This window comes from Scaptodrosophila lebanonensis, unplaced genomic scaffold (genome assembly GCF_003285725.1).
Source record: "Scaptodrosophila lebanonensis strain 11010-0011.00,11010-0021.00 unplaced genomic scaffold, SlebRS2 tig00000001-arrow-pilon, whole genome shotgun sequence".
Lineage (NCBI taxonomy): Eukaryota > Metazoa > Arthropoda > Insecta > Diptera > Drosophilidae > Scaptodrosophila > Scaptodrosophila lebanonensis.
In genome coordinates, this window is record NW_022060529.1 from 7,279,562 (window position 1) to 7,293,871 (window position 14,310).

General features: G+C 43.0%; 4 protein-coding genes across 4 annotated transcripts; 1 reads left to right on the top strand and 3 right to left on the bottom strand.

The window, feature by feature from the left end:
* Positions 1 to 209: 209 nt before the first annotated feature.
* LOC115620061 lies at positions 210 to 1,868 on the bottom strand. The gene is made up of 5 exons (XM_030513201.1): positions 1,715 to 1,868; positions 1,485 to 1,635; positions 1,281 to 1,427; positions 487 to 624; positions 210 to 425 (listed from the first exon to the last, which is right to left on the bottom strand). The coding sequence occupies exons 1-5, from the start codon at positions 1,831 to 1,833 to the stop codon at positions 222 to 224; spliced, it is 759 nt and encodes a 252-aa protein (XP_030369061.1). The 5' UTR covers positions 1,834 to 1,868; the 3' UTR covers positions 210 to 221.
* Positions 1,869 to 2,293: 425 nt separating this feature from the next.
* Positions 2,294 to 3,938, top strand: LOC115634170. The gene is made up of 5 exons (XM_030531753.1): positions 2,294 to 2,580; positions 2,654 to 2,798; positions 2,945 to 3,070; positions 3,210 to 3,359; positions 3,420 to 3,938. Exons 1-5 carry the CDS (start codon positions 2,453 to 2,455, stop codon positions 3,873 to 3,875), a joined length of 1,005 nt encoding a protein of 334 aa, XP_030387613.1. The 5' UTR covers positions 2,294 to 2,452; the 3' UTR covers positions 3,876 to 3,938.
* Positions 3,939 to 4,844: 906 nt separating this feature from the next.
* Positions 4,845 to 6,058, bottom strand: LOC115634733 (histidine decarboxylase-like). The gene is made up of 2 exons (XM_030532623.1): positions 6,053 to 6,058; positions 4,845 to 5,920 (listed from the first exon to the last, which is right to left on the bottom strand). The coding sequence occupies exon 2, from the start codon at positions 5,879 to 5,881 to the stop codon at positions 5,216 to 5,218; it is 666 nt and encodes a 221-aa protein (XP_030388483.1). The 5' UTR covers positions 5,882 to 5,920; positions 6,053 to 6,058; the 3' UTR covers positions 4,845 to 5,215.
* Positions 6,036 to 9,999, bottom strand: LOC115634724 (histidine decarboxylase). The gene is made up of 8 exons (XM_030532610.1): positions 9,762 to 9,999; positions 9,262 to 9,450; positions 8,236 to 8,625; positions 8,026 to 8,135; positions 7,759 to 7,812; positions 6,641 to 7,334; positions 6,351 to 6,496; positions 6,036 to 6,287 (listed from the first exon to the last, which is right to left on the bottom strand). Exons 1-8 carry the CDS (start codon positions 9,787 to 9,789, stop codon positions 6,036 to 6,038), a joined length of 1,863 nt encoding a protein of 620 aa, XP_030388470.1. The 5' UTR covers positions 9,790 to 9,999.
* Between the last annotated feature and the right edge of the window lie 4,311 nt (positions 10,000 to 14,310).

The following is a 14,310-nucleotide window of genomic DNA, read 5'->3' on the forward strand; positions in this document are numbered from 1 at the left end:
GGGTTGGGTGTGTGACGTAACGAAGCCTGCAGGACGTATCTGTACTTGTGCTTGTGCTTGTATGACATGTAAATAGATGGCCCAGTGGAGATGTAAACAGTGTCGTCTTGTTGTGGTTGTTGGGTGTCAATTCCTTGGCAGCTGAGCTGGGCTCGCACAGCTGATTCGGTTCCGGCGCCTGCGCCCTACAAACAGACGAAGATGATGACAACACTGTACGGCTATTCCTCCTCGGTCACCGCCGGCTCCTTCGGCCTTTTCAAGTCCTGATACCAGTCCAGTCCGGCAGCCATTGTCCACACATAGCCCATGTATAACGCATAGAAGTTCAAATAATACAGCTGTCCAATCAATATGAAATCGCCCGGCGACTCGTCATGATAGAAGTCGGGCTTCCGCATCGACGCAGCAAATATCACCACAAACTGAAAATTATTACTATCATGGAGTGAACACGACTTCACATTCTTAGCTCTTCTCACTTACCACATTCGACACCATCGTGTAGATGAAAAGCGTGGGAAACTCAATGCTGGCGCGTTTCATTTCGGAGCAGACAATAATGCCGAAGCTCGTCAGCACAAATATCCTTTCGCTCCAGCGTATAACATTGTGGCGGGTTAGCTGCAAAACAAAAATCTTACTCTTTTGCCGCTAAACACTAAACAAAATTCCACAAATCTAAATCCAAGCAGTCATTGCTCACTTTGAATTCAATTAATGTTCTACTATAGTGCAGTAGCTTTTTAATTAAAATATATTAATAATAATGAATTATTCCTGCAACCAGGGAATATATCGGAACCAGCCGAATCGGTGCACTCTATCGTTTATCTGATCCCACTATAATAGCTGTCAAAATATAGATCTGGGAACAGATCAGACTACTATATCACATAGGTGACATAAAAAACGTCTGGGAATTGCAGGAAAAAACTTTTGGTTTTTGGAAGATATAAGATCTTATTTGGATACGTGAGGAGAGTTTATTGCTATACCTAAAGATGTTGAAAAGTTTGACTGAGATTGGACCATTCTTATATAGTTTTTATAGAACGAAACTTTTTTAAGAGTCTTTGCATAACAAACATTTACCATTTAAAAGATATTCTATCAACATATTATAATGGGAGGATGGATTTTTGATATACTCAATGACGTTGTAAGGTTACATTCGGATTTGTGAAACATTTCATTCTATAAAAAAATTATTCTATTCAAAAGGGGTGGGAAGTAATGCCCAATTAGTCACGTGTGATGTGGGAGGGAAGTAAACTTACGAATAGACCACGCTTATGAGGCACAGCCAGATTTCCATAGCAAATACTGAGGCCCATGATGACGAAAGTCATAATCCAAGACAACCCCAAGCACTCGTTTGGGGCCTTCTTAGCGGGTTTCATAATTGAGATGGTATTGGACTCGAACTGAAGGTATTTAGAGTGATTAGGCATTAGATCTTGAATAGTAGCTCCTTCACTTACCGTCCACAAGCCACACACAATTCGTACCCAAAGCGCCTTCTGCTCCAGTATGTGATAAAAAAAAACGTATAGCTGTATCGAAATGAAGCTTATGAAAAATTGCATAAGGCTGACATAGTAATAGTCCCTGAGAAACTTCTTGAGAGCTTCGCTGTGTTTGTGGTGGATGGGGGGAATTGGAACCATTTAGTAGGCGTAGGGCGGGAATTGGTGAGGAGTCAGAAGCTTACAATTGCATCGCAAGAATCACTTGAGCCTGGCCTACCAGCAACATGAGGACCGTCACAAAATATGTCTTACAGAGGAATCTGTGCTTTGTACTGCCCTCATTTTCGGTCTCACGTGGCATCTTATCGCACCTTTGGGTTTACTCAAGTAATTTAAATCAAATAGTATATGTAAAAATGTTGTTTTACAAAAAAACGAATGTTCACTGGGATCCTTAAAATTTGTTAAAGGTCTATCTAGACTTTCCAATATAATGAAGCCGATTTATACTGAGCCCTTAAAAATTCCCAAACCCCATGGATTTATTCGCTTAATGAATCGAAAAGAGGCATCAAACATTTAATTCGTTGAAAGTATCTGACCCATATTATGCAGCAGCGATTGTTTCGCATCATTGCACATATATTTGCATTTTGGAAAATAGATGTTTGAGATATTGTCCTGTTGAAGAAGAATACAAAAGAAATAAACCAGCAGGTTCCACTTAGTCTCCCAAATACACCTCCATCCTATGATGATAATGATGATAAGCTTGTCACGTCAAGCTTGCTTTGAACAATTTTTGTTCATGTTTTTTTAACAACACGAAATAATTTTTTAAGTCGCATTTATACGTTCTGGTGGTGTCCACTTAGTAAGGACACCGCAATCAAATTTCTAGTGTACTCGTATGCATCGGCAAACCCGGAAACACTCACTCACAGCAAAAGAGCAGGGCGCCCGACACTCGGTGGAGGTCCATGGAGGAGCGGAGACGCCGGCTGAGGGCGTACAGGCGAGCGCGTCGAAAGTTTGCCTGCATAGTCTACCTGCTAACCCTTGTGTGGATGCTATTGGCGCTAATCCAATTCCTGCTGGTATCGCTCGTGTAAGTGCCGGGTCTATACGGCCTTATGCTAGAATGTGCTTGCTAACGCCCGATCTCTAACTCTAACACCCAGTGAGCCGGTCAAATCGTTATTTGTAAAACACTATTGGATCAGCATTATATTTTTTGTCCTTGCCATAATATTGGTCACCATTTTCATATTCTTTGAGAGGGTGCGTTTTATGACGGGTCTCAATTGGTTTATGACCATACTCATAGTGAGTGACTTATACCTAACTATATATTAATAATATCTTCAATACGACCCCGACCCATCGGCCAGCTTCAAAGCCGCCACAAAGTCACATACATGGGTCGGGGAACGTAATCGTCAAAATTGATTTATTTTCCACTCTCCGCACAGGTCGAATTCATAATAATTGGCGTGTTTGCCTTGGTGGCCCTCACTCTGTGGCCGGACATGCTGCTCTTTTTTGCCATTTGCGTCCTGCTCATATTTCTATTCATACTTCTCGGCTCCATAATACCGGTAAGTCAGTTCGGCTGGACTATGAAATATAGTTTCACACAATTCGACAATGCGGTCAATTCGTGTCAATGAATTTGCACGAGACTCGTTCAAACGGTTCCTAGACATTGGAGACTATATAGCTATATATATTCCACAGCATGATCTTACTCTGGACGTGGTTATACTCTTTGTGCTGGCCTTCATATTCCTCATAGTGACGGTCTTCTTCATCATGCTGTACGTGGTGGCCTCTGTACCATATTCGTTTATTGTCTACCATATATTCATCTCCATTATTGTTCTGCTGGTATGTTGCTTCCACTTCCCCGAATATTCCCTCTTACTACAAAAAATATTCTGATTTCAGTTTGTAATGTACCATGCACAGACAATCAATGGGGGGCGGTTTGCAGAAATGCGACTCAATGACTTTCTATTGGCATCGCTAATTCTTTTTCACGACTTCATAATCATATATCTTCTGACATTTTATGTACAAATCATATACAAGATTGCCTCGCCGGAATGGTTGATAAATGAAAGCAAATCAACAACCAAAGGTCCACAAAAAACTACCGCCGACGATGACTCTGACGACCTTCCTACTGAACCTTCTGAAGAGGGAAGTGGTGAAGGCGAACCACCAGGCGAAGATGGAGAGGGTAGTGGTGGTCCTGAGGCACCGCCTGAAGGAGAAGGGCCTGAGGAGACAGCTACTACTGAGGAAGGCAATGAGAATACTCCAGAAGAACCGACCGGAGATGGTGAAGAGACTCCAGAAACATCAACCGATGCTCCCGATCGTGCGAAAATTTTTTTTTAATTCAAATAAAAAACTATCAAAATTATATAAGGTGGAGAATAAACGCCTTTGGTAAAATCAAAATGTTTCTGATTATTGCGTGGGATACGGCTGCTAGTTAACCCAGTCTTCTATTTCAAGTCAAGTCGTTCCGTCGTACCTCCACCAACTAAATGCTTGTAGGTATTTTTCTAATGTGGACGGTACAATTTTGTTGATTGGTTAAAGCTCGTAGTTGTTTATTTTTGAATCATCTCCGCACAAAGTCCCAGTTTCATTTCGCCTCAATGATCAACTGTATATTGCAAGTAGAATAGAGCTTTGGACAGATGTTTGCTTTATCGAACGAGCTAAGCTCAGTCCTTATCTGTATTATCCTCTTCACGTCTTTGTCCTGAAACGACTCACTAAGAGGAAGGCTCAACCGACTGCGATGCCATACATATTATCCGTGTTGTTGTGTGGGTGGTAGTTGAATCCTTTCTAGAACCGTGATTATTCAAATGGATATAGAAAAAATTGTTTAAGAACTCACTGAATTTTAACCATCTACCATGTCTTTAAATAGAGTTATATTGTTCTGACAGTTCTTGGTGTTTTTCAATAAACGTTTTAGTTGAACATTAGCAAATCTTAATTAAAAAGTAATCAAGCGAAGTGTTACATATCTGCCCCAATTTTCGATAGGGTCGGTCTTTTTACAATTTGTCTTAATCCAGCTACATTAGAGGTCATTTGACAGTCGACAGAGCCAGCATTTTTGGTATCAGTATTTCATTTGCTTAACAGCAATTAGCTGCCTGGTTATGTCAGCGATCGTTGATAGTCAGATGCGACATGCCGTGACCCATTTGTGGATCGTGTAGCTCGACGATAAGATTTAAAGCTGAAACACAGCCATGACCAGAGAGACAGTTCGGAGCACAGCTCGGCGGCTGACCTTGGAGGGATCACCCATGATTCGGATCGAGAGAAAGACAGACGCATTGCTTAACTTTAAACAGCAAAACTTTAATCACACCGAGAATAAACGTGATAGACACTGGAGCCCTGGAGGCATTAGTAACTGCTAGATATTGATACATTAATCTATATAAATATATATAGGTTATATCGGATATATAGTATGCAACTGCTTGAAGATCAACGAGTATTGCTCTGCATGTATATAGTATGTACATGGGGTATTTGTATTTGTAATGATTAGGTACACGAGAGTAAGGTGCGTAGAACTACATAATTACATACAAGTAGATTATTGATTGCACAGCAGTGAATTCTTTCCCTTCAAATATTACATAGGATTACGTAAGTACGTACAGGAATCTGCATAAATCTAGACTAAGAGCTAGTGGTAGTCATCAGAGGGACTCCATCGAAGAAGCAGCTGAGCAAATGGTAGCATCCGAATCACTCCCCACACTCACTGATCCCGCCGCTCTCCCCAATCTGTCCACCTGCGATGGCTGGGATGCAAAGGAGCCCAATAGCGGCGAAGCCATATCATCAGAGGATTGCTCGTTGAAGCTACTGCGACTTGGCGTGGAAAAGCTGAGTTTGCTGCTGGCCGTGGAAGAGGCTGCCGACTGGGAGGATAAATGCTGTAGCAGCAAGCGCTGCTGCTTGGCCTCAAAGTTTCGCAACACCGCTGCCCAATCCACGCTAAGCGGCAAGCGTAAGTCCTCAGAAGCTCCTAGAGGAGGACGGGCTTCATCTGTGGGTGTTGTGAGAGGCGTGGGCATGTGGAATATGCTGTTGGTGAAGGAGCAATTGTCGATGAGGCTGCTGACGGGCTCTAGGAAGCGTTTGCCATGATACATGTCCGTCGTGCTGCAGCTGTGAGTTACGGGTGTTTGAAGACTATCCACGGACAAGGTGACTTCGCGGCTTAGGTTGAAGCTGAGATTGTTCGCTAATGGGGCTGGGTAGAGAGTTATGGGGCGAAAGTGATTGGCGGGCGTCGATACAGAGCTTTGACTGGGACTGGAGTAGAAGTCGGAGACGCGTTGACGGTGACAGAGCTTCATGAGCTCAACGTCTAAATGGAAGACTCGTGGGTTAGCACACTTTAAGCATAGTTGGAGAGAAGCGGGAAAGAGAGAGAGAGAGAGAGAGAGAGCAAATGGTTTTGTGGGGATTGTGTATTTAGCGTCTGGCAATAAAACTAAAAGAGCGACTACGCTACCTGGGCCGCATACCTTCCGCAGATTCCTCCTCCTTGTCCTCGCGTATGCAAGCTTCTTGGGTGTCGTTTCGTCTGACGGCACGCAGCAAGGTGCGTCCATAAGAGTCCACCTGAGTGTCGCTTGTCTCGTTGCTGCTACAGTCGAGGGTAGTCTGCACCACAACATCCATGTGCGAGTCCAGCGAGAACTGCTTTCCGGACATGAGAATGCCGCGCACGCGTCGTCGCATGGACGGCGACTCCTGGTGCTAAACAGAAGATCAAAAGCTGAGCAGTTGACCGCGACCAAGTTGGATGATGGATTAACTTACTGCTATGCGTATGCCCGCATATGTCTTAGCCAGAAACTCATCGGCATCGAACAGGGCCGCAAAGGAACCATTAACGACCTTCGGTGAGAGCGGCGAGTTCGAAAGCAACAGACTGGAACCGAAGGCCTCATTTTTCTCTTTAGTATCTGTACGAGTGTTTGTATAAAAAAAGAGAGAACACATATTTTGGGTGGATTGGAGTGCATTAAACAATCATATATAGTAAGAACAAAGATTTATACAAAAAAAGCTCAACTTCTACTTATTAAGTCAAAAGGCCTTGCGTTTACCCTTCAAGTAGACGCGGTTTGAAATTGTTATGTTCATCTCCTCGAGCACCAGCGTAGCCACCTGTCGTATCTCCATCCAGTCCTTCACCACATCATCAAGCGTTGTGTGCGTCGACGTGATGGTAAACCGTATGACATACTGTCCCTTCAGGGAGGACGGGATGCAGTGCAGATTGCCGCGATGGTTGAGGCGCTTCAGGAGTCTCTCGGTGATCTCATTATCGCCACGTATGCGAAACACCACAAGACCCAAATGTCGCTTCGCTGGCAGCTCAAAACGATGGTCGGCCAGCACAAGAGCCTCGAACTTCTGCGCTAAACGTACGCTCTCTCGAATGTGGCGCTGCAACCCCTTAATTCCAAAGGAGCGCAGCACGAACCAGACCTTAAGCGCCCGAAACCGACGGCTTAGTGGTATCTGCCAGTGCATAAAGTCCACAGCTACACCCGAGTTCTCGTGCTGCAGATACAGCGGCTCCACATTGAAGGTCCGATGCACGGCCGCGCTATCGCGCACCCACAGGGCCGTTGCGTCGAAGTGTACCATCAGCCATTTGGACGGATTGAAGGCTATGGAATCGGCACGTTCGATGCCTCGCAACCAGGTCCTGAACTCTGGACAAATAAAGGCGCTGCCAGCATAAGCGGCGTCCACATGCAGCCATAGATTATGCTCCCGACACACAACGCCAACCTGTGGAGGTGAAATGAAAGTGCCGAGTAGAAATAAGCTTCCCTGTTGTTACGTTTATGTCCGAATGTTGAAATAAGAATATTCGCAACCATGAGAGAGTTTTTCACATCTTTGTTGGCCAAGAATTGGGTCTCTTTCTTCATACACATGGGATATACCTTTGTACATATCTCTTTGGCTTGCAACACTATTTAATCTAACAATTAACATAACAACTTGGGGGAGATACATTTTTTTTTTAACCACTGAACAGTTAAGCACTGCATTGAATCTAATCTAATCTATTCGAAAGTTATACTTGTAGGAAAAACTCATAATTTCTATCATGGCAAAATTTCCAGGTATAAGAAGCTTTTGCTTCTGGAGCCTTTCTGTTTAATGTGATCCTAGCCGTATGCCTATTTAATTGCTTACTGCTACCCACCTCTTCCAGATTGTCGAAGGAGCAGGAGCCGGTGGTGCCCAGCGTGGCGCAAACCTGAAAGGAGTAGCAAATAAATAAACGAGCAGACGCTTATTAATTGATTCCTTCGGGAATCGCAGGCTGCGGCAGCTGCCAGCCAAAGGCAAATCCACTCTCGAATAATTGCGCGCAAGCAGAGACAACTGCGCGTTGACATGAGGCCAATTAGTTTTGACAGTCGCCAGCCGCCAACTGCCAGCCACCAACTCCGTGACGTCAGCAACTTACCCAGAACGGTACCAGACCCTTCTTAATGTCATCCTCGATGGCCTCGCGCAACAGTTTGCCGCGCATCGCCAGCTGCTCGTCCGCCTCAATGTAACGCATACGCACGAGTCCTGTTCGATGGTAAAAATTAGGGAAAAAAAAGGAAAGGGGGAGGGAGAGGGTGGCTTGAAACAAATAGCTCTTAAGCGGATTACAAACTGGGTCACGCACCAATCAGAGCAGCCTTCTCCACACTCGAGTGTGCCTGATCAGAGCAATAGGCGACAAGCCGAGCATTTATCTCCGCATCTTGGTACCCAGGATGGCGTTCATGGAAACGCTGAATGGCGCGAGTCCGTCCCGCCAACAGGCACACCAACGTTGCCTCGCTGGCCGTCGTCTGCAGCACTCCGCCCCCCTTGCTGCTGTTGCTTAAGTGGAGAAATTCATCCGGCAGTCCAATCATTTTCCCCAGCCAATTCATCACTATGATCTCCAGCTCTGTACATGCCGGCGAACTGGCCCAGGTGAAGCCCAGACAGTTGATGGCATCGGCCAGCATGTCACCCAGCAGGGACGGCATCGAGTTCAGAGCCGGAAAGTAGGCGTGCATGTGCGGACCTTCAAGGTTCACAAGCGAACAAGGATGAGAAACTAGTTATTTTTATCTTGATTCCAGCTAAAGAGTGCCGCATAATTGATTATTATTTCTATAGATTGCTATCCAATCGATTGGTCAGAAATTATTTAAAGAGTAGGAAATGGATGTATCAAACGATTTAAATGAAACATCAGATAAAATACTCGTTTAGTGGAGTTATTCTGATCATATATACATATATATTTATGTACCACGCCTTCTTTCCTCACCGTTTGGGTCAACTTATATAAGTTATTAGTATATTTCTGCTGATCACGCGATTTGCCAATCTTTCCTGACTCTGGGAAAAAGCTGCTGCCATTAGTTATTTAAATAAGTCCTGTTATTGATTATATGTCTGGCTGGCAGTAATTTTTTTTAGTATAGTATATAGTACTATGGTTAGTAGTTTGACTTAGTGATTTCATATATGCTTGCCTAATCCACCCCTTACTTTTGTTATTTAGCTCAAATGAAGAAATGCGATTTCTTTCTTAGTGAAGTCGGTTATATAATTTGAATAAGGAGAATGATTTGTCCAGCCCTAAAAACACCCGTATTCATGGTCTCGTAAATATATCTTGATATGAAAGAGGAATAGCTTGTGTGAGACTTACTCTGCCAATGGGTTATGCCCGGCATAATGACGCGCTCCACATCCCCGAATATCTTTGGCCAGGGTTCGCCCTCGATGGGCGCCGATTCGGGCAACAGTTGACGCATATAGCCGGGGCTGACGTCGGGAAAAACGCGGCGGTCGCGTATATTCTCCAGATAGTCGGCTATGTAGTCAACCATTTCCTTGCCTGCAACAACGAGAGGTCGAGCGAGGGAGGAGGAATTGGGAAGGGGAAATGCAAATGGAAATAGGGAGGGGGAGAATCATTAAATAAAGATATATATTTCATGGCTGTGTTGCTGTTGCTGTCAGAATGAGTTTGCGACAAATCTCTTTAGTGTGGACGGCATGCCTTAAATTGAGATGGCCATGCAAATCAAATTAGGCAGCACGCATATGTGTAAGTCTGTGCGTGTGTGTGTATGTGTGTGTAGATTTATATGCCATACTATCCACAAATACTATGCTGATGCTGTGCGTTTTATGGCTGCGACTTACCCCGCTGGCGATATTCCTTAAAGTCCATTTCAGTGCGTGCGAATCGTAATTCCAATTCCGACTGTGACTTGAACTTTGACTTTAGCTTCGACTGGACTACGTCTGCGACTGGGACTGGGACTGGACTGGAGCTTAACCCCTGACTGACGCAAATTGTGTGTGTCTTTACTTGAATGTCTGTGCTAATCCTTTTGATTGTTGGTGTTGTGGGGTTGCTCCGATTTGCTCGATTACAGAGCGCATGCCATTATCTGTCGAAACAAATTTTGTGTAACCAACTTATGTGTAACTTTTTTGAATGGTATAGCCGAATTGGAGCGTCGACCATTCACGTTCTCGTTCTGTTTACGGAAAAGCTAAGCAAAAAACTTGTGGGTTGCGTTGTTGTGGGGCTTCCGTGTAATTGGAAATGAAAAGCGTGCATGGAATGGTGGAATGAGAGAGTGGTGATGGTCGTGTTTGGGAAACGACATCAGCTGTAAAAACAGACCAACTAATATTCCATGGACTAGAGGGCGTGGGGCGTGACTGTCTACAATCGCGTTTTAGCACTGTATTAACCTCACTCAGCCACAGGTCGTTGAAAATACTATCGGGATAGACAATATACTTGTAGTATAGTAGTAGAGCTAAAAAAAAGGGTTGCTTCTAATGACGACTACACAAATATTTTGGTTACCATTTATTCTGTCAGTTCAGTCGATAGCTGAACTGTTCTTTATATAGCCTTGGCTTGGGCCAATTTAATGACACAATTAAAAGGGTTGAGGTGAATGCGATTTGTCAGAGAAAGGCATTTTTGTGTGTTAACAGATTGTCCGGCAATTACACGGCGACAATTTTCATACAAACATGCAACTAATTGCTAAGCTCGAGATGCTAGCTAACGGATAATTCGCAAAATGCGATCCCCGAACAAAATTCTATTCGATTGTGCGCGCTCTCTAATTGTTTATGCTGGTTGTTGCAATGCTGTCACCTAATCTATCCAACGATCTATCAAATACATTTGTATATAGTCGTAGACTGTGGTATGTGAATATGACTGCAACATCGCGTTTATTGAAATTTAAATGCTCGTAATTGGAGCTCTTTTATTTTAGATGGCTGTCCGTTTTTTCGTTCTTCCGTTTGCTTTCGCGAATCAGCAGAATTCTGCCAGGATAAATGGCTGATAATGATTGGGAAATTGTTCAATATTTTTGTTGTTATTAATATAGCGTAAACCAAAGCAACTTTAAGGCTTACTTAAGTATTTATCTAACCCACTTAGTTGTGCCAGTTAAACATCATAATTTTAACGTATTATCTTCACACATCTCTTGTTTTCCTAAGATAACAAAATTGGACTGCCACAAAAATAAAAGAAAGTTCTTTGAGATAATCAGAGTCAGCTTTTGACTGGCATACAACGTTTCTTCATAAACAACACAAAAACCTGTCAATAATACAAAATTATTAAAATATTTAGCACAGTAAAAGGACTTGTCCGTCCGGAGATACAATAATCATAAATAATCGATTCTTTTTTAATCTTTATTTTCTTAATTTTCAGCACTTTTCTTAGAAATATGTCAAAACTGTGAGTAAAATTTTTTGTTCGATTAAAGTGGAGCATTTAGTGTAATAAAAAAAGACATTTGGAATACAATATATGCACTTTTAAGTTTAATGTAAATAATAATTCGAACACAATTTTGTTTTGAAAATTACCTTTAAGCGATTTATTTTAATCTGTTGCTTCAAAACGAATATAATGAGCAAATAAAAAACCTTTTTTTCTATTTGAACCTAAATTTTATTTTCTTTTGTTTCTCACAGATAATCACAATTTAGGAAGCCTTGAGGCCAACAACAGAAACGAACTGCAGAAATTGCCTGCAGGATGTCGCTATTTATACCCGAAAGCTGGCAGCTGGCAAACAGCTTCTGAAAGGACATAAAACAGCAGGATTTGTTGTCTAATAAGAAAGACAATGGCATCAACAATTGAATGGAATGAAACGGAACGAAACGAAAAGGATGCGCTGCGAACAAAAGTGAAGTGCGTGTCTGAGTAGCCAGCCAATGGAAAGCGACGCGTAGGAAAACAAATACGTGCGCGTTGACCAATCCGCGCGAGGCCCAGGCGCACACACACATGAACATCTGCTGGACATTATGTGACGGTCCTTAGGGAAAGGTGGTGCAAGCCCTTTGGTTATTTTGTCTTCTTTAACATAGGGCCAGACCTAAAAAACTTGTTTATTTCAACTCACATACATAAATCCAGAGTGAGAAGCGCGCTGTCTGCTGAAAAGAATAATTGTTTGCTGGCTTATCATTACGAGCTGATTATGAAACGCTTACCATTCTGACTGTTAAGTTTGCGTAATCCCGTACTCAACAATCAGCGCATCGACAGAGGCCAGATGCTCCACACAGGAAGACATAAAGTTTGGTAAATTAGTCGGCAATAAAAGTTGAAAAAAATTGAAAAGAATTGGGGGGCAAAAAACAGTAAGCTAGCGAGCAACAATGAAATCAAACGGAAAAGAACTTCTAGGCCAAAAGCCGTCTCGCCGTCTTCAAACATTTTTGGCCCAAAGCACCCGTCTATTAGCCCTCCATCAGACCCGTCCCGCATTACCGCATTACACAGTTACAACAGCGTCAGCAGCTGATGTTGATGTTATTGTTGTTGTAGCTTCTCTGCCGCTGGAGGTCAATGCGCTTTGCGCGAGTACTTCGTCGTCTCAGATATTTCGACAGAATACCGCTACATTCAATGGCTTTGTTGCATATATGTATACAAAAATTATCTGCGACTGTGTCTGAGCTGTGTTTGTATGTGTTTGTGCGTATTACCAAATATTGAGCAATAGCAAGAATTTCGGTTTCTTTTGGCTCAGTTCGGTTACATTGCGACTTTGCGACTTTTTATCATACTCATACAAAACAGAGATTTCATTATTTAAACTGTGCGCGTGTGTCTGTGGGTGTGTGTGTGTTTGTGTGTGTGCATTCTTGTAATTGTGCTGCGAAAGAAAGCTGATGATAAAAATAGAATTTACTTAAATTGTTTTCACAAAAATACAATTCTTCAAAATGCATGCATTTTTCTTTGTGGATTGCTCTCTCTATCTTTGATCGCGCACTCTGGCCATTTCATTGAGGAATGTTCTCTTCGCTCTGCTTCTCTTAATCATGCTCACCTGCTTTCTCTGCTGGCTTTCTTCTCGCTCTTAGTAACACTCTCTGGAAGTTGCTCTTACCTACACTTACTCACACACACACTTGCATGGCACTTTTTCGTGTTTTTGTGTTTTGATTCCCCATTCTTCTTGGCCGCTCAGCGTTAAGAACGTTCGTTGACCTTTTTGCTTCTACATGTTCTTTAGCTGCTTCGAATGGGGCTTGTTGTTGGCACTGCTTCTTCTTCTACCCGATTAGCGGTACTTCTCAACCTGTTTTATTTCAGTTTTTTCTCCTGCTGACTGGCGTGATAACTTTTGCCGCGTTCACCCATACACACACACATACACATACTCATACTACACTCAAAGCTTACGTGTACTTGTTGCTCATACGTGTATGTGAGTGTGTGTGTGTGTGTTTGCTGTAGAAGTCTTCCTGTTTATTCAGCGAATAAAGGTGCGCTTGTCGATGACGCGTCGGCAGCGCTGCTGCGACTGCGACTGCGGTTGCTGCTGCCGCTTTGGTCGTGCTCATCATTGTGGGCCGAAGCGTTTACAACGTCACGGGTTGCGGTTGGTTGCTGAGTGGCTTGGGATGGCTCTGACCGCCTCTGATGAAATGCGCGCCATACACGCATCACTTTTCAAGCCCCCCTTCGCGATCAGGTAAACAAGAATTTAAAGTGGAAAGGGTATATTCATTTTGCACACTCTTTGTAATTCACAAAAAATGCTAGACGGCAGACACGATTGTCCGGCAGCCTTATTGTATGAAGTAATCGATCGGGGAGCCGATCAGTCTATCAGCAGTCTAAGCCTTGGAATGGTTATCTAACAAATAACTCAAAACAATAATCCTTTTTGAAGAATTGGTTCTTCGGCTCCGATTTTGTTACCGACTCTTGCCGGTACAAGATTTATCATAAAGCAGATATAAAAATAAAATATTCTCTGTTTTCAACAGGGAAGTTTAGCAATACTATAATCAAAACGAAGAAGTCTATAAAGTAAACAAGATATGGAATCGTTCGTTTTACAATAAATAATAAATTGGTTTATTTATATAAGTGTAATAGCGGCTCTTATTGTGGATCCACATCTCAATCGATTAGTTTCTTTTATGTAATGTTTAAAGTTCTGGTGCCGCTTGGAACTCTTCGTATAGGGTATCTTATAGTCATGGTGGCTTAATTTGTTCGCTCTGGTATGTATTTTTGAGAGATGATCACGCATTTAATTAGCAAGAATTTCTTTCTTGCGATTAGCGCTCGGCTGAATTTCTGGCCAGTGGGGCCAAAGTTCTGTCTGTCTTCCTTTCTCCTTTCTGCGAAATCCGCCAACTGCGCAGGCGCAACTGCAGTTGCTGCTGTTGG